Source organism: Balaenoptera musculus, chromosome 10 (genome assembly GCF_009873245.2).
Source record: "Balaenoptera musculus isolate JJ_BM4_2016_0621 chromosome 10, mBalMus1.pri.v3, whole genome shotgun sequence".
NCBI lineage: Eukaryota > Metazoa > Chordata > Mammalia > Artiodactyla > Balaenopteridae > Balaenoptera > Balaenoptera musculus.
In genome coordinates this window covers 69922885-69949787 of record NC_045794.1, presented here as the reverse complement: position 1 = coordinate 69949787, position 26903 = coordinate 69922885, and the positions used below count along the sequence as shown (strand labels likewise).

The 26903-nt window shown below is 35.1% G+C and overlaps 1 protein-coding gene across 1 annotated transcript in view; it reads right to left on the bottom strand.

Annotated features, from left to right (window-relative positions):
• LRRIQ1 (leucine rich repeats and IQ motif containing 1) overlaps positions 1-26903 on the bottom strand; it is a 191651-nt gene that overhangs the window by 70867 nt on the left and 93881 nt on the right. Inside the window, 4 exon segments of the mRNA XM_036866543.1 lie at positions 54-175; positions 819-908; positions 20084-20203; positions 26349-26559. Of these exon segments, the coding sequence (XP_036722438.1) occupies positions 54-175; positions 819-908; positions 20084-20203; positions 26349-26559 (543 nt within the window).

Sequence of the window (26903 nt, the reverse complement as noted above, 5' to 3'; positions counted from 1 at the left end):
ATATTCTTGTCATTCATTAGAGGTTGATCCTCTAAAAGAGCAATTTAGCTTACCTGCTATTAAAGTGTGTGTGTTCCGATGAAAACAAATTTTCTTTCTCATTATACATCCATGCTTGAGCTGGATGACTTGGTAAATTAAGTGAAGTATCATCAGATTTTAAGGTTCCAGAGAACTTATCAGAAAAAAATGTACATAAGTATAAAATAAATTGAAAAAAATCTAGCATGTATATTGTATTACTTTACATGCATATTACTGAGTAGCCTAAGAAAAACTCATATAAAAATTAAAAATTATAATCAAATGAAATTTATGGAATATACATACAAATGTCCTTTGTTGTAGTCATGAGAGATATGCTTTTGGTATAGTTTGCATATACAGAATGATTAATTGCAAAGATCATGAAAAAAATTTAGAAAACAAAAACTTCAAAGATTATCAAATAAATAACAGATATTGCAGTCCATTGACCTCTGACTGAGAATCTTCAGCTGTTGCCCTTTTAATGCATATTTTTGTATTTTTAAAGTGCTGTCAACTAGTGATTTTATGCAGCTGAAGCATATCTTTTTTTTTTTTTTGCTACTGTGAAATAAAGTGTTGAAAGAAATCCAAAATAAAGAAAAAAATCAGGAGCAAATGAAAGAAAAGCTACATGAAAAATTACATCTGGGGATGAGGAGGAAGTCAGAGGCTTCTAAAAGTAATTGTGTTTTTCAAGTCAATAAATTGTATTATTAATCACTGCAGCAGAGCATAACCTTAAGAAATGAGCAAAGATCGAGCACTAAGAGGTTTCCATGACATGTTACCTTTGGCCAGTGCAGCTGGTTTGGAAGAAGCAGTGTTTGTGAAGGGAAGCGGGCGGAATCTAAAGCAAGCCATTCCTTCTCTAAGGCAGCCTGCACAAATAATAACATTAATGTACATAATTTAGTTTGCATAACTTTTACAAAGATTCTTTTAAATTGTCTTATATACTACACATGTAAAGAAAGTATTTCAGCATTTTTATTTAGAGGAAAATCTGCTACTTGCTCACTCTTGTGAGATGTTATGTATCTGTTTAATGCAAACATTCTAAAAAATGGGATAAGAGTTTTCATCCCGAAGTGGAATAAAGTAAAGCCTTGAGTACTCACATGCTCTAAAAAATGAGACGTGCAGATTGTTCAGTGTATTTAACTGTTTGAGAACTATGACTCTGAGCCAACTCTAGATGTAACTGAGGGAAATAATCCTTTAGCTCTTTATTATGCAAAATATAATATTTTCCATCAAACCTCACCATTAAAAATTTATAGTATTTTAACATATTAGTATCAATTTTCTGTAAATACCATCTGTAAGACAGCTTTTACTTAACTTTAGTTCAACATTTCACGAATTTTCTGAATAGATGGAAAAAAGAATTTTGTGGCAATATACAGAACATGGTTCCTGATATTATATTCTCTAGTTCAAGAGCTTGAATGATAAAAATATAAATTTAAATTTTGAAATGATCTTAAGTCACTTCACTCTTCATCTTACAACATCTTTATTCCATTTATGTAATTTCCAAATTTATCATTCTACAATGGAAATATATTAGTTATGTTCGTGTTGTATAATTTAGGGTATAATTATCTAAATTTTATTCACTTGGATTATCTAATATGGTTTAAATAATATTCTGTGGTTCTATAATTGTTTTTGAATCTTTAAGAAAAAAGGATGATCATAATACCAATGAACTTGTTTTTTAAAAGTTTCTAAAATGATCAAACATATTTATGTTTTAAAAACTGGAATGACTATAATCTGAGAAGACCTAAATGCAATTTTCCATTTATACAGCTTCAGTGCTTCTTGACTATCTCTTGAAAAACCATTGGAAAGGCAAGCCTAAGACATCTTGACTACAGGTCAGCAGCGCAATGACAGACCATTACTTACAGCATTTAGTCTTAGGAAACCTAATCAGATTCACGTTATTTGAATATCTATGTAAAAAGGATACAGTTGTGCACCAGTACATTGTCCAGTTCCTTCTAGGCAGAGATCGTTAACATATATATCACAGTTATATACCAGTTATATCTGATTTAAGAATATATATCTGGTTGAAGAAGAGCTATTTAATGCAAAATTGCAAACAGTATGGAGGGCTCAGATTTCTAAATTCTTTCTTTTGTATGACAAATAAAGGAAAATTCATATTTATGCCAAGAAAGATCAAGGCCCAAGGCATATCAGCTATCATTAAATTAGTATTCTTACTCTGTAAATTGCTAAAATGAAAAGAAGATGTGGAGACAATATTACGAAAGGCAATGTGCCAGAGGATTCTGGGAAGATGGTGGGGTAGGGAGCACCAGGAACCTGTCTCCCAACCTAGACAACAACTAAACTGGCAGAATCTGTCTAGTGTAACCATTTTGGAACTCTAGAGTCTACTGAAGGCTTGTGATGTCCTGGGGAAGACTTGGATAGTAAATTGTGGTTAATTTTGGTAAATGTCAGCCCTTAGCACAGTTGCAGCTATCTATCCTCCATTCCCCAGCCTCAAGGCAGGCAGCTATTCATGTGTTTTAGAAGTACCTTGCACACATTTTGCAGGAGCCAGGGTGGACAATGAGGACACTGTCTTCCAAAGATTGGAGATCTGTACTCTGACTGTTGAGTGTTGCTTCTGATCTCAGAGGTATAAAGAGGTGAGTGGCACCTCCCTTATTGTTGTAAGACTATTTACCCCACCTACTAAGTGATTTCCAGAGGATTTAAAGGGCAGGTGTTCTTCCCCCAACTCCTCCCCTCTTCATTTTTCTCTTTTTCCTTTTTTGGGAAACAAACACTAAGGACTAGAATATTCATTTTAAAAAAGACTAGGATATTCAAAAGCATCTGCATATATGGGGGAAAGTCAGCACACATGCCCAGGGGAAGGCACAGGCTTAGAAAAGAAATGAGGAGACCTTGAGTTTACAACTCAGGCTGATCCTTGTCACAGACGCAGCCTACAACAATCAAAACAAAAACAAAAACAATAAAAACAAAAGCAAAAAACCTGGCAAACATTGGGGAAGAGAGATAATCTTATTTCCACTGTTACCACATTATTAGATTCAATGTCTAACTTTAAATAAAAATCACAAGGCATACAAAGAAGCAGGAAAATTTACAGCCCACTCAAAGGAAAAAAATCAACCAAAACTATGCCTAAAAAAGACCTCATGGCAGATTTACTAGACAAAGACTTTAAAATAACTGTCTTAAATATGTTCAAAGAACTAAAAGAAGGGAGAAAATGATCTATGAACAAAGTGGAAATATCAATAAAGAGACAGAAAACCTGAAAAGAAACCAAGAAGAAATTTTGAAGTTGAAAAGTACAATAACTGAAAAGAAAAATTCACTAAAATTCGCTGGTAGGATTCACTAGAGGGATCTGCCTCTGAGTAGGCAGATAAAGGAATGAGTGAACTTGAAGATACAGCAATGGAATTATCAAATCTAAAGAACAGAAAGAAAAAAGACTGAATAAAAATGAACAGAACCTAAAGGACCTGTGAGACACCATCAAATGGACCAACATATGCATCATGGGAGTCAGAGGAGAAGAAAGAAAAAAACGGGCAGAGAGAATATTTGAAGAAATAATGACTAAAAGTTTCCCCAATTCAATAACAGACCTGAATATAAACATCCAAGAAGCTCAATGATCTTGAAGTAAGATGAACTCGAAGAGCCCCACACCAAGACACATTATAATCAAACTTTCAAAAGACAAAGACAAAGAGAGAATCTTGAAAGGACCAAGTAAGAAGCAACTTGTCATGTACAAGGAATCCTCAAGATTATCAGCAGATTTCTCATCAGCATCCTTGACATCCAGAAGGCAATGGGCTGATATATTCAAAGTGCTGAAAGAAAAAAAAAAAAACTGCCAATCAAGAATCCTATATCTGGCAAAACTGTCCTTTGATTTGAGGAAGAAATGAAGACACTCCCAGATAAACAAAAGCTGAGAGAATTCATTACCATTAGATCTGGCCTGAAAAAAATGCTAAAGAGAGTTCTGCAGGTTGATGTGACAGGATACTAGGCAGCAGTTAAAAGGCATATGAAGAAATAAAGATCTCAGTAACTACATGGGAAATTATAAAAGCTAATATTATTGTAACAACAGTTTGTTAACTTCACTTTTTAAGATACTAATACATTTAAAAACAAACAATTCTTAGTTTAAAAGCTAGTATTATTGAAAGTTTGGTTTGTAACTCCACATTTTCTTTTCCATATGATTTAAAATACTAGTCTGTTCAGAGAAATTATTAGTCTATGTTTGGAGCACACAATGTATAAAGATGCAATTTTGTTACATCAACAACTGAAAGGGGTGGAGATGTAGCTATAAAGGAGAATAATTCATGGATGCTACTGAAGTTAAGCTGGTGTAAATGCAAATTAAGGTGTTTATAACATTAGTATATTAAGGGAGAATGAGGAGTTATTGTTTAACAAGTATATAGTTTCAGTTTTGTAAGATAAGAGTTCTGGATATGCATGGTGGTGACGGTAGCACAGCTTTATGAATATACTTAATACCACTGAATGCACACTTAGAAATGGTTAAGATGGTAAATTTTATGTTATGTGTACTTTCCCACAATGAAAAAATTGGAAGAGAAATTTTAAAAGTAATATGCTATCTGAGGAGTGACTGTGGAAAAGGACAAGTAATGCCAGGCAAGGAGTCTGACTTACGCACTAGTTTTTATATAAACAAACAACCTTTTTTTCTTAAACACCTGCCAAACCACCTCTTTTTATACTCTCTGGGACTCCAGCTGTTTTCTTTCTGCAGCAGGACAAGGTCCCACAAAGCACAGTGATTTCTTTGCTGTATCATATAGATGATGATGGAGGTTTCTTCCTTGGAAAAGCTACATGAAGTTTGAGGGAAAAAATTAGTTCTTTAAATTGATATCTAAAAGTGCAGAAAACTTTGAAAATACTTTTTCTTGGTTTTTAATATAAGGTCACAAACTATTGTTAGATTCCAGAACAATTCTATTTTTTTTTAATTAATTTTTTTTTGGAGTATGGTTGCTTTACAATGTTGTGTTAGTTGATTCCAGAACCACTGTCTCTAGAAATTTCTAGAGACATAAATAGAAGGTTTAATATAAAATGCTAAAGCTACTTTCAGTAATTACATAATCTCAACCAAAAAGGTTACCAAGACTACTGATTTATATGAGTTCAAGCTTATTAATATCAACTATATTTGGCAGTACCTAGTATGTTGAGGAAAAAAATCTCAAATGTCAGGAGGAATTGGCCAAGATTATAAATATACTACTGTTTAAAAAAATGAATATTAATATATCATGCTTACTACTGGACATTTATACAAATTTCAATTATTGCTTAAGAAAACCTTCTGTTAATTTACAACTGAGAATTTGGAAAGCTTTCTGTTTATTAGAAGACTATTATCAAATTTACTTACACATTAAAAATAAACTTGAACTTAGATAAATTTGTAACTGTGTACTCACAATTGAACATTTGAACAGATATACATATATTTGACTTTTTATCAGAGAAGAAATTATTATTCTATAATCCAACTTTGAGAGACTAGGAAATAAGGCTATCAGAAGAGCCGGGAATAACATTCATGTTTATTTGCATATGTATGTACAAAATTTTTCATACCAACTAATATAATCCTTTCATTTGACATATGAAACTAGAATCAGATTTGCTGTAAGCCACAAGTTAGTTAGAGTTGAACAGGTCCTAGAAATTCTAAAAGCCATGTCTTGGTCTCGTTTTTATTCTTCACCATCCTCAACTCTGAGCCCCAACACTTTCCTCCTCTTCTATCCAAGTTGCCTCATGCCATTTTCAAAAGAATTCTTTCTAATACTTCTTAATAACTTATGTAGCACCTCAGAATCCTTACAGTTTGGAAATTTGGCCCATTATGAATCTCAAATCTCACTTTCTAAGCCCTCTCCTCATTCTCAACTTTTGATACATCTTCAGGTTATCTATCAGCTAAGTTTGGCCATATAACTGTGGCCCTTGAAATTCGTCTGTATAATTTTTCAGTTTTCTGGAGCATTGGAGCCTGACAGTTATGTGCCTTTCATCACAAAAGGTACTCAACAATGAGCTGATAGTCTGACTTCACCACTCTCACTTCCTTCTGTCCACATACCGAAATAAGGCAATTTGGTCAGTTAATGTGGCTGTCCCCAGAAAGGGATCATACCCTTGCAGCTACTTCCTAGGTAATGATTATGAAAAAATACATGGAGGGTAATACAGTTCTATTCTGACAACTCTGGATTCTCTCCTGATCATTCCTGGGCATGAAACGTATTTCCTTTCCCTAATAGGATGTCTCAGGCCAGCGAGATTGACACATCCTCAGGGTGCAGCCTGCATGTTTTCCCCACTCCCATTCTCAGTCATCCTATGGGGCTGACAAATGCCACCTGGAAGGTGTCCTGGTCATAGATCACCTTCAAACATTTAAGGAAACACCATTATGGCCCTGGAAAGCATTCAAGTCAGCTTCAATTCACTGGCCAGGGTTGTTTTAGATGGCAGAACTGCCTTCGACTTCCTCCTTGCGGGCCCAAAAAGAGTCTGTAATAGCTAATACTTGCAGCTGTACCTGGATTAAAGCCTCAAGTCTAGCGAGAAGGTCAATATAGAAACTTAAAGAGGAAATGCCTGGGGTATTGATAGTATCCTTCATTAAATGTATCATGAGGATAACCTAATGGATTTTGTCCTAGCCCGTCAGATTATTCAGAGTAGCCACTGGAGTGGGTACTTGTGGGAAAATTTGCCATGTACACATGAAGGGTACATATTGTTGGGAGATAATTTTCCATAGGTCTCTAACATTTCTTCATGACTTATGACATCTTTTGTTCTGGACTATCTTTCCAAGGATGTTACTATAGCTAATAGACTTGGAAGATATAGTCTTTGAGTGATTCCCTCTGGAGCAGAAGGCAAAATTTGTTTGCTGTCTCGTATAAGAAAATAACTACTTCCTCTGGAGCATAGGATGAACAGGTTTGCTAGCAGCCTTTTATAAAATATAGGGTTTCCTAAGCTTTCGGATTCCTAAGGGGGAATTCCTGCCTATGTAACCTGGGGGCAAAGGGAATAGATAAAAACATGAGGCTTCTGCTGCCTGAGGTGACAAGTAATAAATGTCTCATTTCTTCTGCCAGCATCCATGAAAGTGTGGCAGCCTAACTTGTTAGACTGCATGCAGGATACAACCTCAGATCCCTCACAGTTCTTGGTACCTAAAAAATTAAGGTAAACTATGCTTAATAAAAACTAAAACAAAGTGATCTTTGTTATCAGTGTCCCCTTGGTTAACCATTTGTAAAATGAAAACACATTTCAGAGAGGCAACAAACCAATATAAAGACTTCATGGCAGATTGATCCAGGCTTTTTGTTTGAGGCTAATTTATTAAGACAAGTTTTATATTACTTCTTTTATAGCTGAAAATATTCAATATATTTCTGACATCTCCTAAACTTGGGGCCATGTTATATCTGTCTATGTACCTACCCTAGCACCAAGCACGGTACCTACCATACTGTAAACATTCAGTATTTGTTGGCTGGGAAGGAAAATATAAGTTTGAATACATGTATATCACTATAACTCTCTTGTGATAAATCTTAAAGAAAAGTATAGACTATACCAAAGGCAACTATTGTTATGACCTAAATAAGTGATAAAAGGAAAGTCCTGGTTAGATATGTCTTACAGTTGTATAGAAGAAAGTAAGAGAAAGAAAGAACAAAAAATATAGGGACACTTTTGTAATTTGATTATGTCATCTGAAGTTGTAAGATGATTTTAAAATAAAGTGATGGCCATAAAAAAAGGAGTAAAAAAAAGTCAAAGGAAGGCAAAGTAATAATACCTTCTTAATTGGTATTTAGCTTTAATTCTTAGCTCCCCTAAACTATAATCTCTGTATTACAAACAAATTCATCCATTTAAAACAAATAATACATTTAACTCCTTTGCTCAAAACCCAATAATAATGTTCTATCACATTTGAAATAAAATTCAAAGTTCTTGACTTCATATCATAGGCTTTATGTGAACCGTTCCCTGACCATTTTTCTGTTTCTTCCCTATCTCTGGTTATTCTCCACTACTAATCAGTTCTACTTACTGTGAATTTTCTGTTTCTTTAGTATACTAAAAAAGTTCCTGTTTCAAGGCTTCCATACTTGCCCTCCACTTAGCCCAGTGCCATATTACCCAATGGCTATCCCTTCACTTTATTTTCACATCTCTATAAAAATATTTCACTTCATGTAGGCCTCCCATGATTGTCCAATCAGATTCTATGCTCTATCTCTTAACCTTCCTTATAAAAAATTTTATAGCAATTTTCAATATCTTACAGTATTCTGTATATTTATATATTTATTCACTGTCTGTCACCTTAAGTGAATGTAAGGTCACTGAGGTCAGGGATTTTATCTCTTTTGTTCACTGTGGTGAGAACAATGTCTGAAACACTTAAAATAATCACTGACTTGAAATATTTATAAACATTTCATTTTGGACATTTTATTCTGGTATAGCTTTAATTAGAATTAAGATTCGCCTGAGAACAACTATAAATATTGGATTAAAAAAGGAGCTGAAGGTACTCAAGAACAATTGAAGCTGTCAAGACTCAAAAAGCTAAGATCCCAGAGAGTAGAGTCTCATGCGGATGTGAACCCTGTATTTCCTGCCACGTTTTCCCTCAGGGAAAGCCCCAATTTTATTAACAGGAAAGAGAAGCCAAGCAGAAATCTAAGGCCTACTTGTAGCAGTTTCACTGGAATGAAGAGACAGAGGTTAAAGTGTAGGGATGCCAAGGCAGTTGGGATTGAAGGGCCAAGATCCCTGAGAGGAGAGAACCACTGAAATGTGAGTTCAAAGTCATGTATAAAATAAACCCTTCATATGTTTGCAAATTCCAAGTAGTATGTGTGTTGGAGAGATACCTAGACTCAAAGTGCAATAGCAATAGCTGGCGTGCTAAAAAAGCTAAGAAGAAATTTCTTTAGTCATTTGATGCTATGGAGAAAGAGATTAGAATTCAGGAAAAAACAAGGTGAAGGTAACCTGGTAAATATCCCACTCTCAGTTTAGACATTATATTGGCTCAACCCTAAGAGAAACCAGAAGTAGACCAGCCCTAACAAAGCTTAAAAATAAGCCTCAAAAGGATCTCTGTCTATACAATATCTGCCTGTCAGAACAAAATTAAATCTTCTTTAGAGAAATAAAACATCTTCCAGTGTCTTTATAATTTTTACATATATGTCTGATACTTAATCAATGACTAAATGCTAATAGAGAGAATTGGCTGACTCAAAATATTGGGTTGGCCAAAAGGTTTGTTTGTTTTATTCCATAAGATGGCTCTAGTAGTGCTTAGTTGTCTTAACTTCATTTGAAACAATTTTGTTAGACTGTATTGTGACAGCTGTCATATCAGCGTGAATAAAAAAAAAAAAAAATCAAAATTGGTGAATTTTTGTGTAGCCATTTAATATTGAAGATGGAAAAAAAAGCAACATTTTTGGCATGTTATGCTTTATTATTTAAAGAAATGTAAAACACAACTGAACGCAAAAAATGATTTGTGTAGTGTATGGAGAAGGTGCTGTGACTGATCGAACGTGTCAAAAGTGGTTTGCGAAGTTTCATGCTGGAGATTTCTCCCTAGATGATGCTCCACGGTTGGATAGACCAGTTGAAGTTGATAGCGATCAAACTGAGACATTAATTGAGAACAATCAATGTTATACCACATGAGAGATGGCCAACAAACTCAGAATATCCAAATCAAGCGTTTAAAATCATTTGCACCAGCTTCATTATGTTAATAGCATTGATGTTTGGGTTCCACGTAAGTTAAGTGAAAAAAACCTTCTTGACCATTTTTCCGCATGCGATTCTCTACTTAAACATAATGAAAATGTTCCTTTTTTTTTTTTTTAAATTATTTATTTATTTTTGGCTGTGTTGGATCTTCGTTTCTGTGCGAGGGCTTTCTCTAGTTGTGGCGAGCGGGGGCCACTCTTCATCACGGTGCATGGGCCTTCTCACTATCACGGCCTCTCTTGTTGCAGAGCACAGGCTCCAGACGCGCAGGCTCAGTAGTTGTGGCTCACGGGCCCAGTTGCTGCGCGGCATGTGGGATCCTCCCAGACCAGGGCTTGAACCCGTGTCCCCTGCATTGGCAGGCAGACTCTCAACCACTGCGCCACCAGGGAAGCCCAAAATGTTCCATTTTTAAAACAAATTGTGTCAGGTGATGAAAAGTGGATACTGTATAATAATGTGGAAGGGAAGAGATTGTGGGGCATGCGAAATGAACTACCACCAACCACACCAAAGGCCAGTCTTCATCCAAAGAAGGTGATGTTGTGTATATGATGGGATTGGAAGGGAGTCTTCTATTATGAGCTCGTTTCAAAAAAACCAGACGATTAATTCCAACAAGTACTACTCCCAATTAGACCAACTGGAAGCAGCACTCGACAAAAAGCCTCTGGAATTAGTCAACAGAAAATGCATAATCTTCCATCAGGATAATGTGAGACCACATATTACTTTGATGACCAGGCAAAAACTGTTACAGCTTGGCTGGGAAGTTCTGATTCATCTGCCATATTCACCAGACATTGCACCTTTGCATTTCCATTTATTTCAGTCTTTACAAAATTCTCTTAATGTAAAAAAATTTAATTCCCTGGAAGACTGTAAAAGGCACCTGGAACAGTTCTTTGCTCAAAAAGATAAAAAGTTTTGGGAAAATGGAATTATGAAGTTGCCTGAAAAATGGCAGAAGGTAGTGGAACAAAAGGGTGAATACGTTGTTCAATAAAGTTCTTGGTGAAAACAAAAAATGTGTCCTTTATTTTTACTTAAAAACCAAAGGCGCTTTTTGGTCAACCCAATACAAGAGATAAATTGTCAATAGAAATAAACCTACAAGTGATCCAGATGTTGCAATTAACCGAGAAAACTTTGAATATACCATGCTCAGTATGTTCAAGAAAATATAGGAAATGATAGAAAACTTCAATATATAACTAGAATTTACAACAAATAATCAAGTAGAAATTCCAGAACTAAAAAATAGAATAACTGAAATTAGGAATTTAATACATAGGCTAAAAATGATTAGATAACTTAAGAGAGATGATTAGTGAATTACAAGATGGGTCAGTAGGAAATATGCAAATTAAAACACAGAAGTAAAAAAAGAAAACAATTCAGAAAAGAGTCTAAGAGACACATGAGAAATGGTAAGGGATTCTAACATATGTGTTTTTGGAGCTACTTTACCTCAGAGAAGAGAGATAATGAAAAAGATTAAATATTTGAAATACCTCTGGCCAAGCAATTTCCAAAACTGATGAAAGACATCAACCACAGATTCGAGAAGCCACATAACCTCCCCCACTCCAAGCAGAGTACATACAAAGAAAACCACACCCATGCTGAAAAACAAATACAGGGAATAAACCTTAAAAGTAGTCTGGGGATTAAGAGTTGGAAAGAAGTATCTTCAAAGAAGAAAAAAATAAGACTTATTACTGACTTTTCAATAGAATCTATGAAAGCCAGAAGATAATAAATATGGCATCTTCAAACACCAAAAGCCTACCTGGAATTCTATATCTAAAGAAGATATCCTTCAAAGTTTTAAGTAAAAGAAATTTTCAAGCAATCAAAAACTGACCTGAACTAAAATAAATATTAAAGAAAGTCCTTAAGGTAAAAGAAAATGATTGAAGCATGATAATGCAGGAAGGAATGAAGTGCATAGAAAGAGGTAACCATAAATTAACAAGCTAACGTGAGAAAAAAAGGAAAAACAAAAATACCTGATTAAAGGGAAAAAAAGGTAATAAAGAAGCAAAAAAGGAACACAGAACTAACAGGACAAATGGAACACAAACAGAAAGATGATATATATAAACCTAATTATACTCTCAATTGAAATAAATTTAAAGTCTGAATACATTAATAAAAAATCAAAATGGAATATAAAAATAAGCAAAATCCAACTATATATTCTTATAAGAGTCACAGTTTCAGTATAAAAGCAACAGAGAGGTTTAATGGGAATGTTTAGGAAAACATATATTATAAAATTACCAGTCAAAAGAAAGTTGCTGTAAGTATGAAAATATCAGAGGGAATGGCCAATAAGGCAATTAGTTAAAGAGGGAAATTAGAGTTAAAGAGTGAAATTTTATCATTATAAAAGGGTCAATAATACAATGACTTAACTATTCTAAACACGTATACCCTAATAACATACCCTCAAAGTATGAGGCCAAATTTGACAGAACTAAAAACTGATTTAGAGAAACCCACAATCTGAAGAAGAGATTTTAACATTCTTCTGTCAATAACTGATAGAAACCTCCCCAAATCACTAAAAATAAGGATTCATTTAAACACAATTAACAAACTTGAAGTAATTGAGATTTTAGTAACCATAACACCTGCAAAATGCACATTCCTTTCAAGTGCACATTGAACATTATCCCAAATAGATTATGTGCTAAGACAAATTTTTAAGAAACAAATAATATCAATCTTACATCAAACTCTTCCAGAAAATAGAAACATAGGAAACATTTCCTAATCAAATATAAGGTCAACACAACCTTGATACTAAAATCTGAAGAGTTTTACAAGAAACAACATTTACGGGCACAACTTCTTCTAGAATATAAATGCAAAAATCCTAAACAAAATATTAGCAGATCAAATTCAGAGATATATAAAAAGATAATGTATTATAGCTAAGTTGGTTTATTCTAGGAATACAAGGTTTAATTTTTAAAAATCAATGTTATAGGCATAAAAAGTATCTGATAAAATCCAAATCATATATAGAATCATCAACATCATCATCATATTAACCTTTTAGAAAGGTAAGAAGATACTAAGGAGGGTAACTCAATCATATGTAGAGTTTCTACAAGAAACATGTATTAAACATCTGACTTCATGGTGGAAAGCTTTCACCCTGAGACCAGGAGCTAGCAAAAGAGGCCTGCTAAAACCACCACTATTTAACATTTTACTGAAGGTAGTAGTCAGGACAATAAAGCAAGAAAAATAAGAGGCACAAGAAAAAAAATCTCTGCTCTTATGGGCAGAGATTTTAAGTGGCTTAAATAAATGATGAGATATTCTATGTTCATGAATTTAAAAATGTAATATTCTAAAAATATCAGTTCTCCCAAATTGATTTATAGATTTCTTGCAATCTTAGAGAAAATATTAACATTTATTGTGCAAATTGACAGGATGGTTCTAAAATTCGTACATTAATGAAATGGATCAACGGTAGCAATAGCAGTTCTTTCTTGAAGAAGAACAAAGTTGGAGCTCTTATAAGACTAGATAACAAAATTTATTATAAATTATACAGAAATTGAAGTAGTGATATAAGAATAAACAACAGAATGATGAGAAAAATTAAGAGAACCCATGCACACATTTTCCTGAATTTAAATAAAGCCTTCACTGTAATCCATTGTGAAAAGTATGGTCTAAACAACAAATGGTTGTGGGTCAACAAAATAACCAAATGTGTATGTTTGGAGGGGAACTTGACCCCTTATTAACATTGCAGGCAAAATTTAATTCCAGATGCACCACAGACTTAAATGCTGAAAGTTAAGATAATAAAGTTTCTAGAATATGTTAATGACCTGAGTAAGCAAAGATTTCATATATGTCACAACTAAAAACTTTTGTTTTTAATTTAAAACAAAAACATTCTGTTCATCAAACTAAACCATAAAGAGAGAAAAAAAGGGAAATCCCAGAATTTAGGGAATATATTTGCATGGAAAAACAGAGAAGTATTTAGATTATATAAAGCACTCCTACAAGCCAATAAGAAAAGAGATGTAAAACCCAACTTAAAAATGCACAAAGGACCAGTCCGTCCCATCAGGAAACTTGCACAAGCTTCTTAGATAGTCTCATCCACCAGAGGGCAGACAGCAGAAGCAAGAAGAACTACAATCCTGCAGCCTGTGGAACAAAAACCACATTCACAGAAAGATAGACAAGATGAAAAGGCAGAGGGCTATGTACCAGATGAAGGAACAAGATAAAACCCCAGAAAAACAACTAAATGAAGTGGAGATAGGCAACCTTCCAAAAAAGAATTCAGAATAATGAGAGTGAAGATGATCCAGAACCTCGGAAAAAGTATGGAGGCAAAGATCGAGAAGATGCAAGAAATGTTTAACAAAGACCTAGAAGAATTAAAGAACAAACAAACAGAGATGAACAATACAATAACTGAAATGAAAACTACACTAGAAGGAATCAATAGCAGAATAACTGAGGCAGAAGAACGGATAAGTGACCTGGAAGACAGAATGGTGGAATTCACTGCTGCGGAACAGAAAAAAAAAAAAAGAATGAAAGAAATGAAGACAGCCTAAGAGACTTCGGGGACAACATTAAACACAACAACATTCGCATTATAGGGGTCCCAGAAGGAGAAGAGAGAGAGAAAGGACCAGAGAAAATATTTGAAGAGATTATAGTTGAAAACTTCCCTAACATGGGAAAGGAAATAGCCATCCAAGTCCAGGAAGCGCAGCGAGTCCCATACAGGATAAACCCAAGGAGAAACACGCCGAGACACACAGTAATCAAATTGGCAAAAATTAAAGACAAAGAAAATTTATTGAAAGCAGCAAAGGAAAAACGACTAATAATATACAAGGGAACTCCCATAAGGTTAACAGCTGATTTCTCAGCAGAAACTCTACAAGCCAGAAGGGAGTGGCGTGATATACTTAAAGTGATGAAAGGGAGGAACCTACAACCAAGATTACTCTACCCGGCAAGGATCTCATTCAGATTCGATGGAGAAATCAAGAGCTTTACAGACAAGCAAAAGCTAAGAGGATTCAGCACCACCAAACCAGCTCTACAACAAATGCTAAAGGAACTTCTCTAAGTGGGAAACACAGAAGAAAAGGACCTACAAAAAAAACCCCATAACAATTAAGAAAATGGTCATAGTAACATACATATGGATAATTACCTTAAACGTGAATGGATTAAATGTTACAACCAAAAGACACACACTTGCTGAATGGATACAAAAACAAGACCCATATATATTCTGTCTACAAGAGACCCACTTCAGACCTAGGGACACATACAGACTGAAAGTGAGGGGATGGAAAAAGATATTCCATGCAAATGGAAATCAAAAGAAAGCTGGAGTAGCAATACTCATATCAAATAAAATTGACTTTAAAATAAAGAATATTACAAGAGACAAGGAAGGACACTACATAATGATCAAGGGATTAATCCAAGATGAAGATATAACAATTATAAATATATATGCACCCAACATAGGAGCACCTCAATACATAAGGTAACTGCTAACAGCTATAAAAGGGGAAATCGACAGTAACACAATAATGGTGGGGGAGTTTAACACCTCACTTACACCAATGGACATATCACCCAAAATGAAAATAAATAAGGAAACAGAAACTTTAAATGACACAATAGACCAGATAGATTTAACTGATATTTATAGAACATACAAAGCATCCTAAGAGGCTACTACAAGCAAACTATGCCAATAAAATGGACAACCTGGAAGAAATGGACAAATTCTAAGAAAGGTATAAGCTTCCAAGGCTGAAGCAGGGAGAAATAGAAAACATGAACAGACCAATTACAAGTAATGAAATTGAAACTGTGATTAAAAATCTTCCAACAAACAAAAGTACAGGACCAGATGGCTTCACAGGTGAATTCTATCAAACATTTAGAGAAGAGCTAACATCCATCCTTCTCAAACTCTTCCAAAAATCTGCAGAGGGAGGAACACTCCCAAACTCATTCTACGAGGCCACCATCACCCTGATACCAAAACCAGACAAAGATGTCACAAAGAAAGAAAATTACAGACCGAAATCACTGATGAATATAGATGCAAAAATCCTCAACAAAATACTAGCAAACAGAATCCAACAACACATTAAAAGGATCATACACCATGATCAAGTGGGATTTATCCCAGGGATGCAAGGATTCTTCAATATACACAAATCAATCAATGTGGTACACCATATTAACAAATTGAAGAATAAAAACCATATGATCATCTCAATAGATGCAGAAAAAGATTTTGACAAAATTCAACACCCATTTCTGATAAAAACTCTCCAGAAAGTGGGCATAGAGGGAACCTACCTCAACATAATAAAGGCCATATAAGACAAACCCACAGCAAACATCATTCTCAATGGTGAAAAACTGAAAGCATTTCCTCTAAGATCAGGAACAAGACAAGGTTGTTCACTCTCACCACTATTATTCAACATAGTTTTGGAAGTCCTAGCCATGGCAATCAGAAAAGAAAAAGAAATAAAAGGAATACAAACTGGAAAAGAAGAAGTAAAACTGTCATTGTTTGCAGATGACATGATACTATACATAGAGAATCCTAAAGATGCTACCAGAAAACTACTAGAGCTAATCAATGACTTTGCTAAAGTTGCAGGATACAAAATTAATGCACAGAAATCTCTTGCATTCGTACACACTAATGATGAAAAATCTGAAAGAGAAATTAAGGAAACACTCCCATATACCATTGCAACAAAAAGAATAAAATACCTAGGAATAAACCTACCTAGGGAGACAAAAGGCCTGTATGCAGAAAACTGTAAGACACTGATGAAAGAAATTAAAGATGATACCAACAGATGGAGAGATATACCATGTTCTTGGATTGGAAGAATCAATATTGTGAAAATGACTATACTACCCAAAGAAATCTACAGATTCAATGCAATCCCTATCAAATTACCAATGGCATTTTTTACAGAACTAGAACAAAAAATCTTAAAATTTGTTTGGAGACACAAAAGACCCCGAATAGCCAAAGCAGTCTTGAGGGGAAAAAAACGGAGCAGGAGGAATCAGACTCCCTGACTTCAGACTATACTACAAAGCTACAATAATCAAGACAATATAGTACTGGCACAAAAACAGAAACACAGATCAATGGAACAACATAGAAAGCCCAGAGATAAACCCACGCAGCTATGGTCAACTAATCTATGACAAAGGAGGCAAGGATACACAATGGAGAAAAGACAGTCTCTTCAATAACTGGTGCTGGGAAAACTGGACAGCTACATGTAAAAGAATGAAATTAGAACACTCCCTAACACCATACACAAAAATAAACTCAAAATGGATTAGAGACCTAAATGTAAGAGTGGACACTATAAAATTCTTAGAGGAAAACTTAGAAAGAACACTCTTTGACATAAATCACAGCAAGATCTTTTTTGATCCACCTCCTAGATTAATGGAAATAAAAACAAAAATAAACAAATGGGACCTAATGAAACTTAAAAGCTTTTGCACAGCAAAGGAAACCATAAACAAGACAAAAAGACAACCTTCAGAATGGGAGAAAATATTTGCAAATGAATCAACGGACAAAGGATTAATCTCCAAAATATATAAACGGCTCATGAAGCTCAATATTAAAGAAACAAACAACCCAATCCAAAAATGGGCAGAAGACTTAAATAGACATTTCTCCAGAGAAGACATACAGATGGCCAAGAAGCACATGAAAAGCTGCTCAACAGCACTAATTATTAGAGAAATGCAAATCAAAACTACAATGAGGTATCACCTCACACCAGTTAGAATGGGCATCCTCAGAAAATCTACAAACAACAAATGCTGGAGAGAGTGTGAAGAAAAGGGAACCCTCTTGCACTGTTGGTGGGAATGTAAATTGATACAGCCACTATGAAGAACAGTATGGAGGGTCCTTAAAAAACTAAAAATAGAATTACCATATGACCCAACAATCCCACTACTGGGCATATACCCAGAAAAAACCATAATTCAAAAAGACACATGCACCCCTATGTTCATTGCAGCACTATTTACAATAGCCAGGACATGGAAACAACCTAAATGCCCATCGACAGATGAATGGATAAAGAAGATGTGGTACATATGTACGATGGAGTATTACTCAGCCATAAAAAGGAATGAAACTGAGTCATTTGTAGAGACTTGGATGGATCTAGAGACTGTCATACAGTGTGAAGTAAGTCAGAAAGAGAAAAACAAGTATCGTATATTAACGCATATATGTGGAACGTAGAAAAATGGTACAGATGAACCAGTTTGCAGGGCATAATTTGAGACACAGATGCAGAGAACAAACGTATGGACACCAAGGGGTAAAGTGGCGGGGTCGGGGGAGCGGGGGTGGTGGTGTGATGAATTGGGCGATTGGGATTGACATGTATACACTGATATGTATAAAATTGACGACTAATAAGAACCTGCTGTATAAAAAAATAAATAAAATTAAATTTAAAAAAAAGCACAAACACTTGATCATGTCATAAAAGTAGATATCCAAATGGCCAGTAAGCATATGAAAAGGTATTCAACATTATTAGTTAGGAGAGAAATGCAAATTAAAACAACTAGATTCCACTACAAACCTACTGGATTGGGAAAAAAAAGACATGAAAATACAAAGTGTTGGTGAGGATAAATCTCCTCTGAAACTCTCATATTCTGCTGATGGGACTGTAAATTGATACAATCACTTTGGAATACTGTTAGGCGCTAGCTACTAAATATAGGTAAACGTTATGACTCAGAAATTCAGTTCCCAAAAGAAATGTGAACATGCACATCAAAAAGCATGTACAAGAATGTTCATAGCTGGCCTTCCCTGGTGGCACAGTGGTTAAGAATCCACCTGCCAATGCAGGGGACACGGGTTCGATATCTAGTCTGGGAAAATCCCACATGCCTCAGGGCAACTAAGCCCTTGCACCACAATGACTGAACCTGCGCTCTAGGGCCCGTGAGCCACAAATACCTGAGCCTGCGTGCTACAACTACTGCAGCCCGCACACCTAGAGCCCGTGCTCTGCGATGAGAAGCCACCGCAGTGAGAAGCCTGCACACCACAGCAAAGAGTAGCCCCCACTCGACGCAACCAGAGAAAACCCGCGCACAGCCACGAAGACCCAACGCAGCCAAAAATAAATAAATAAATAAATTTATTTAAAAAAAAAAATGTTCATAGCGTCTTTAGTCATAACAGGCAACACTAGAAATAACTCAGTAACAAATAATCCACCAATAGTAGAACAGACTTTTAAAAATCGGTATATTCAAATCATAGATTAAAAGTAGTATATTCAAAATAATGGTATATATACAGCTACACTCAACCACATAGGTATATCTCACAGACATAATATTATGTGAAAAAAGAGCACATATTGGATGATTCCACCTATTTGGAAGTTCAGAAATAGGCAAAACTAATCTATGATGATGGAGGTATGAATACTATGAAGGCATGAGAAGTCTTCTGGGGATAGTCATATGTCTTCTACCTTAATCTGAGTGGTAGTTATGTGGGTTTAACTGTCTAGAGAAGAGGAAACAGAATAAGCAAGACTAAGGACGTAAAAGGTATGGTAAGAGGGCGCTCAGTGTGGTTAGAGCATGTGGACGCCACAGGTGGGAAGTGGTAAATATGTCTGTAGAGTTTGCTGTCTTATTGTTGAATACTTGAATAACTATTTAAGGAGGCTGTCCTCATTTTGCTAGGCAACAAAGAGCTACTAAAATTTGTTGAACAGGGCATAAATAAGCTCAGAGTTATATTTAATGAAGAATAATTGATAAAACATTGTGTAAATCTGGTTGAAGAATACACACGAATTCTTGTAAATATTCCATGACCACACTTACACACTGTACAAGCTTGTATCATAAATGAAGATGTTAAAGTATTAGAAGCATACTTTTTCAAGTGCAACTTGAAAACAATCTATAACACAGTGTTAAAAGGATGAAAACCTTAGAAAAATGTTTAGCTCCAAAATAGTATACTAAAATATTTTAAGACCAATATCTATATGTTATAGTTGGCACTTACTTCATCAAATGTAAAATCTTCTAAATCTATTTCTTCATATTCTTCTTCAGATTCTTCATTCTTAATAGCCTCTAGAGCTGTTGTCAGTTTCTTTCGCAAAAGAAAGCCCTTCCAAACTGCCTAAACAAAAATTTAAAGCATGTTATACAAGGTTATAGATCAAACTCCAAACCAGATTCTCTGTGTTATCCCATTAGGAAGATAAAACATCTTAGACCTTAGTTTAATGGCTCAATAATCTGTTTTTTGAACTTTATGTGACATTTAAAACTGGAAGATAAATTAAATGACTGCTTGTGTCTAAAGCTCTGAATCTCAGGAGATTTTCCTTGTGGTAAGCAGAAAAGAATCTTTAAAACTCCCTCAACTGCACATGTAGGTCAACCAATCAATTATCTGACAATTCTTCCGGGACCCATTCTAAATTAAGTAGAAAGAGATACAGAGGAAAACCAATTTTGCTAATTTTCAAATGATTATGTATAAAATAAACTTACACTGATTTAGGAAAACTTCAACATATATAAATGGCCATATTAGAGACTTAGTATCCTGGTCCATAACAATTAACTAATTTCATCTTTAAATAAAGCCAGCACATAATAATAGAACTAAAAACATTCAGATTCCTCAATAATCTTGGAGGAATCTTGGAGCTTTCCTAACTATAACTCCAAGAATACTGGAGTTTTAAAAAAATTAGTATCTGTATACACTGCTAGGGAGTAAGCTCCAGGATATATAGTAAGTGTAAAACACAGGTAGAAATGTGTATTGCATGCCTCCATTTATCTATGAAAATCCATATAAAATATATAATAAACAATATACATTATATAAACTTATATATTTAAATATATGTGGTTGCTAATATTTATGAAGTGAAAGCATAAAGCATAAAATTAATTTTTTAAATTATTACCTATAGAGATAGAAAACAGTAGAAGCCAGATGTCTCTGAATATACACCTTGTTTAGATTTGATTTTGGAACTGTGCACATGCTTAATAAAATTGTAAAACAAATAAATATGAAGTAAAAGAAACTCCCCCCAAAAATGTAAAAATATATTTTGTGCTATGGGCATAACCACACAGAAGGTATTTAAAGTGACTTTAAAATAGATTTATTTGACTATATTCCTAGTGAAATACAATCAAAAGATAAATTTAACTACAAAAGTTACCTTAAATATGTTTTAGTAACCATACTGCAAACAATAATACTGGTATTGTTATTCTGAAAAATATATATATTGAGAAGAGAAAGATACAAACATATAATGGTCAGAACATATATGACAATAGAAGTCACACGCAATCTGTCAATCAGCCTAGGAAGCCAAACCACAACCTCTGCAACAATTAGCCAAGAATGGTTAAGACTTGGTCAATGACTGCTAGCTTCTCTATTTTTTGTCCCTCCTTCAAACTCAGGACCAACTGGACCAACCAGAGATAGGCAAATATGCTTCCCAAACCAATCACATAAGATGCCCCACTTCTAATTGGGCATGTGTGTGTGTGTGTGTTTGTGTACATGTGTGTGTGCACACATGCACATACATAGTGGAAACAAACAAGGGCTGCACAAATGAGAAAAAACAGACTATAGCAAGGGAGTCAGTCACCATCACTTGTTGCCTTTGGCATAGACTCAAAGGCAGGGAAGGGAGTAGGATAAGTGTATATACATTTATATACAGTGATGAACACATGATTGTCACATACTAGGCATACATTAAATATTATTTTCCCAATTTCCTTGTCCTCTTGTTTTTAACAATTCTATTTACTTCTTAGTTTATCAAATAAGAAAATAGTGTGATATTAAACATCACATAAAGTTCAAAAACTATAACTAAATTTTAACCATTTTTGTCTCTACAAATGAATTCCAGTATAGCATTCCATTATTTTGTAACTTGCTATGAATAAATAACTTCTCAAGAGAGTTCAAAACTCTTTCTGAGGAGAAAGGATGTCAATATGAATCAAGAACTTGAACAATATTAAATGGTAGAAACAGAAGAGAGGACACCTTTGTGCGATGAGGAACATGATTAAAAGTATTGCCTGAGAAAGTGGCCTTCCTCTTTTTAACTTACCCATTATGGAGAGTACCATCAAAGAGTACCATAATAAAGCTCTTTGCCCGCTTTATTAGTCTCATGTAGCTGGGTTGTTATTATAGTCCTGGGCATGTCATGTACTGTGGGTGAGTGGCATATGCAAGCTAGCTACCTTAGAGGAAAACAAACTATTTTTCTTTTCCCCCTTTTGTCTTAGTTTGTTTGGGCTGCAATAACAAAAATACCATAGACTTGGTGGCTTAAACAACAAACGTTTATTTCTCCCAGTTCTGGAGCAGGCTAAGGAGTCTAAGACCAAGTCATTGACAGATTTATTGTGTGGTGAGAGCAAGGTTCCTGGTTCATAGATGGCTGTCTTCTCACTGTGTACTCACATGGTAGAAGGAACTAGAGAGCTCTCAGGGGTCTCTTCTATAAGGGCACTAATTCCATTCATGGGGGCTCCACCATCATGACATATTCACCTCCAAAAGGCCCCACCTCCAAATATCATCACATTGGGGATTAAGTTTCAACATATGAATGTTGTGGAGAACGTAAACTTTCAGTCAATAGCACCCTTCATTTTGGAATTTTGTTTTTTAAACTCCTCTCTTTTTTGATTCCTTTATCCAGTATTTATGATCCCTTCGTTCCTTGCTACCTTTCAAAATGCTTTCTCTCTAACATGGCAAATGGGCCTGTGACTTCTTCCTGCTAGGGAGGTACCCTTCATATCTTTTCTTCCCCAACCCTGTCCTAACAAGGTTCTAAGCATTAGGGAAACATGCTTTCCTTCCCTTGATTCTTTTTTGTTAGGTCATCTTCTCTTCCTCAGTTATCCCTCCTCCACCACCACCCCCCCTTTTTTCTTACACCAGTGTAATTATAAGATATCAAGATTAGGTGCAGACCTAGGGAAAAGAGAGTATAAAGGGAATTCTTTAATACAGACCTTCAAGGACAAAAGCAAAAGGACTGACTCATCATGGCTCACAATGGATCCAGCCTAACTTATCAGGGATACGACTTCTGCAAAGCTCTAAACTGTAATACACAGTGTATATTTTTCTGGTGTGACATGTATAGATACCTCCCTCATGAATCTGTGTAGGGTCAGGAATTAAAGTCCCAGCCACCTCTGTTCAGTTTATGGGAAATAAAGGTAATATAAATGTGTAATAAGTAATGTTCAGATTCTTCTTCTAACTTATTTATTCATGTCAAGGTTTCAATTTTTCTCCCAGCCATCCATCTATGATTAATTCCTCTTTCTCACACATTCAAATCAATTCCCTGGTCAGAGTCCTATCTATATTAGACATACCCGACATCTTTTTCTCCTCTAACTACCATCAACTCCCAATCCCAGAACATACCCATACCATACACTTGTTTCTTGCTAAAATTGTTCACACATCTCTGCCCATGTTTCTCCTATATTCTCTTAATATTCTAGTCCTTACGGTAGTCTAGCTGCACTATAACTTATTATTCCAGTAATATGAAATCCTATGTTCTTTTACTCCTACTATCTTTTTTACCTGGGATTCCATTCTCCTACATATTTACACTGAACCCTATCTATTTCTCAAGCTGTATCTTATATCCTTTATATTAGTTAGGGTAAGCTAAGCGCTATAACAAAAATATCCAGAAATGTACAATAATTCAAAACTAATTTATTTCATGATCACATAACGAGCATTGAGAGTGAAAACAAGACAGCTGGCAGCAGTTTAACATAAAGTGATTCAGATATCCAGGCTTTGCAACTCTGCAATCCCAAGAGACAGCATCCAAGGATGCCCTAAAGGCTGTCTTCACTTCAGCCAACCAGAAAGGGAAAAGAATATGAAAGAATGTTTGTGGGAGGGTTTTATGGGCCAGACATGAAGTGGTGCACATATTTTTCATTTACTCAGAAAAAAGGGCCATACTAAAAAGTCCAAGGAAAGCTGGAATATCTAGGCTGGCAGTATGCTAGGAAGAAGAGGAGAATGTGGGTTTTGGTGAGCAGAGAGCAGTCTCCATCACATCCTTCATGAAATCTTCATTTTACTCCTTCTAAAGCCTGGGCTCTTTCTACCATATCATGCTCTGCTCTCCAGGATGGTTAGACAGTCTAGAAGTCATATTTTTAAGATGAATAGTTTAAGAAACTAGATTGTACTCAGGAGAAGAGAAAATGAAGTTGAGTTGAATTCAATGATTTTAAGTATAATACCATGATGCACCTCAGAAGAGACTTGTTCTAAGTTGCAAAGAAAGGCTGAATTATGCTTACATTTGTTAGAGACAAACTTAACAAAAGGACATTCAACAGATATATGTCACTGAACTAGACTATTTCATAAAGTAATGAACTTCTCTTTATTGAATAGAATGAAGCAAAAGTTTAATATCTATTTACCATCAACGCTGAAAAATGTATTGCTCATCCACTCATGACAGGAGGAAGTTTGGACTGCATGACATTTTCATTCCTCATGCAGCAGAACAGTATTTTGAGACAGTAACTGAGGTTCCTTTCTTTTCCTCAGAGTTTCCTTGAATCCATTGCCCTTCCTCCACTCCCAACCTATTCAGGCATCAGTAACAGCTTTGTCTATGCATTGCCTTTAGGAATACAGTCCAGACAACTTAAGTCAACTGAAATACTAAATATATTCATTAGAACCATAGCAAAGATAATTCTCTTGAAAAACTATGGCTTTAATAACAAAACCCAGAAACTTAATTTTAAGGCTATTTTTCCAGTTGCTTATGCCAATACCTTATAGGCATCCCTGACTCCTCTCTGTCTTTCAAAGACCACATCTCCATGTACTAATATCATCAGGCCTACCTTCAAAGTATATACGCATACCCTCAAGATAAATCAACATATATTCGGGAATGTGATTTTCTCACCACTTCCTCTGCAATACTCTGGTCCATGCTACCACAATCTACACTTTGGATTACTGCAATAGCCTCCCGATTTTGCTGCTTCTACTATTGCCTCCCTATAGTACAATCACAACATAAAGGAAACTTGGTAATGTGAGTCCTTTGCTCAGATTCCTGTAATATCTTCCCATGTCATTCAGAGTAAAAGCCAAAGTCTTTACAATGATTTAGGATTTATAAGTCCTACTCTTCTCCCCTTCACCCCTCTTCAGTCACACTGTTTCTTACTGCTCTATAAACACTGTGGGTATGCTCCTAAATCAGTGCCTTTGAATCTGATATTCCTCTGCCTGGAATATTCTTCCCCGAGATACCCAATGGCTTATCTCCTGCTGCAATGTCACCTTTCCTGGTCTTCCACATCCATCCTGTCTAAAATGATTAATTTTCCTTAGATACTCCTATTCCGCTTTTCCTGATTTATTTTTCCCCTTAGTACTTATCACAATCTAACATACTTACCTTATTTATCTGCCCATCCCAACAGAATGTAAGCTAGTAAAATTTTTGTGCCAAGTAATAGTTACTAAATGAATGAATAAAGGGAAACACTACATTTTTTTTTAGTTACTATCATTCAATTCAGGTGTAGTACCATGAATTTCCAGACTTTATTTTATGTATTTATTTATCCCACCAGGACATAAACTCCATGAGGGAAGAGATCTTGCATGCTTTGTTCCTAGTTAAATTTCCTGAACCTAAAATAGTGCTTGACAAACAGTACATTCTAAAAATTATTTGATGAGTGAATAAATAAAAGGATAAATGTGATCAGATTGAACTTCATTTTGAAATCTGATCTTGGTGAGGTTCTGAATTTTTATGTTAAATGGATATTTGAAGGACTTTAACAATTATTTTAGTAGATTTTTGAACATGCTTCTAGAAACAGCTATAGATTAGGCCAAGAGAGACCTGCTTTGACTAATCAAATGTTAGCATATGTGGCAAATGCCACATCTGAGCAGAAGTTTTAATATGATTGTGTGGTTCAGCTTGACCCTCAGTCATAAGAACAGTATTTACAAATTATAGACGAATCCTTAAGCCTAGATACTCAGCAGAAGCAAAGCCAACCTGTGGCTAACCGGCAGCCTACTTGTCACGTGAATAAGAAATAAATCCATGTATTTGTAAATGGCTAAGATTCAGGGATTGCCTGTTATACAGAATAACCCAGTGAAAGATAACTAATACATCTCTCATGATTAATTATTGCAACCAAAGATTAAAAGTAACCTGAATAAGAATAGCAGCCTTCTCCCTCTGTTCTTGGATGTTCACAGTATTTTTTATTTCTTCTTTCTTTAAAGTAATTTGGTTTTCAATGCAGGAATTTGACTGGGATGTCAGGGGTCCTATTGCAGCAGGATGTAGCTTTATAGAGAAATGAATCTGTCTGCGCACAGTGTAACCACGCCAGCATGCCTGAATTACCATAGCTGCCATACTATTAAGAGGAGAAAAAAAAATATTTTTAGTACCCATAGATATACAGTTGTAGTTAAGAGGTCCTCATAAGCTATATTTATTTGTAAACATAGACTATATAAAGTATTATTTAAAAATAAGACCCGTTCTTTTATTTAACTATAGTCATAGAAGTAAAAATAATACGGAAACCTTAAAATCTGAAGGAGAGAAATGGGCCAGTAATTTAGAGAGGGATATGAGTACTAGGGATTTTTGTTTCTTTTAAGGAGGAAGATATTACCGAGATTTTGTATGATAGCGAGGATGCTGAACCAGTAGAAAGGGGGGAAAAATGATGATGCAAAAGGGGGAAAAATATAG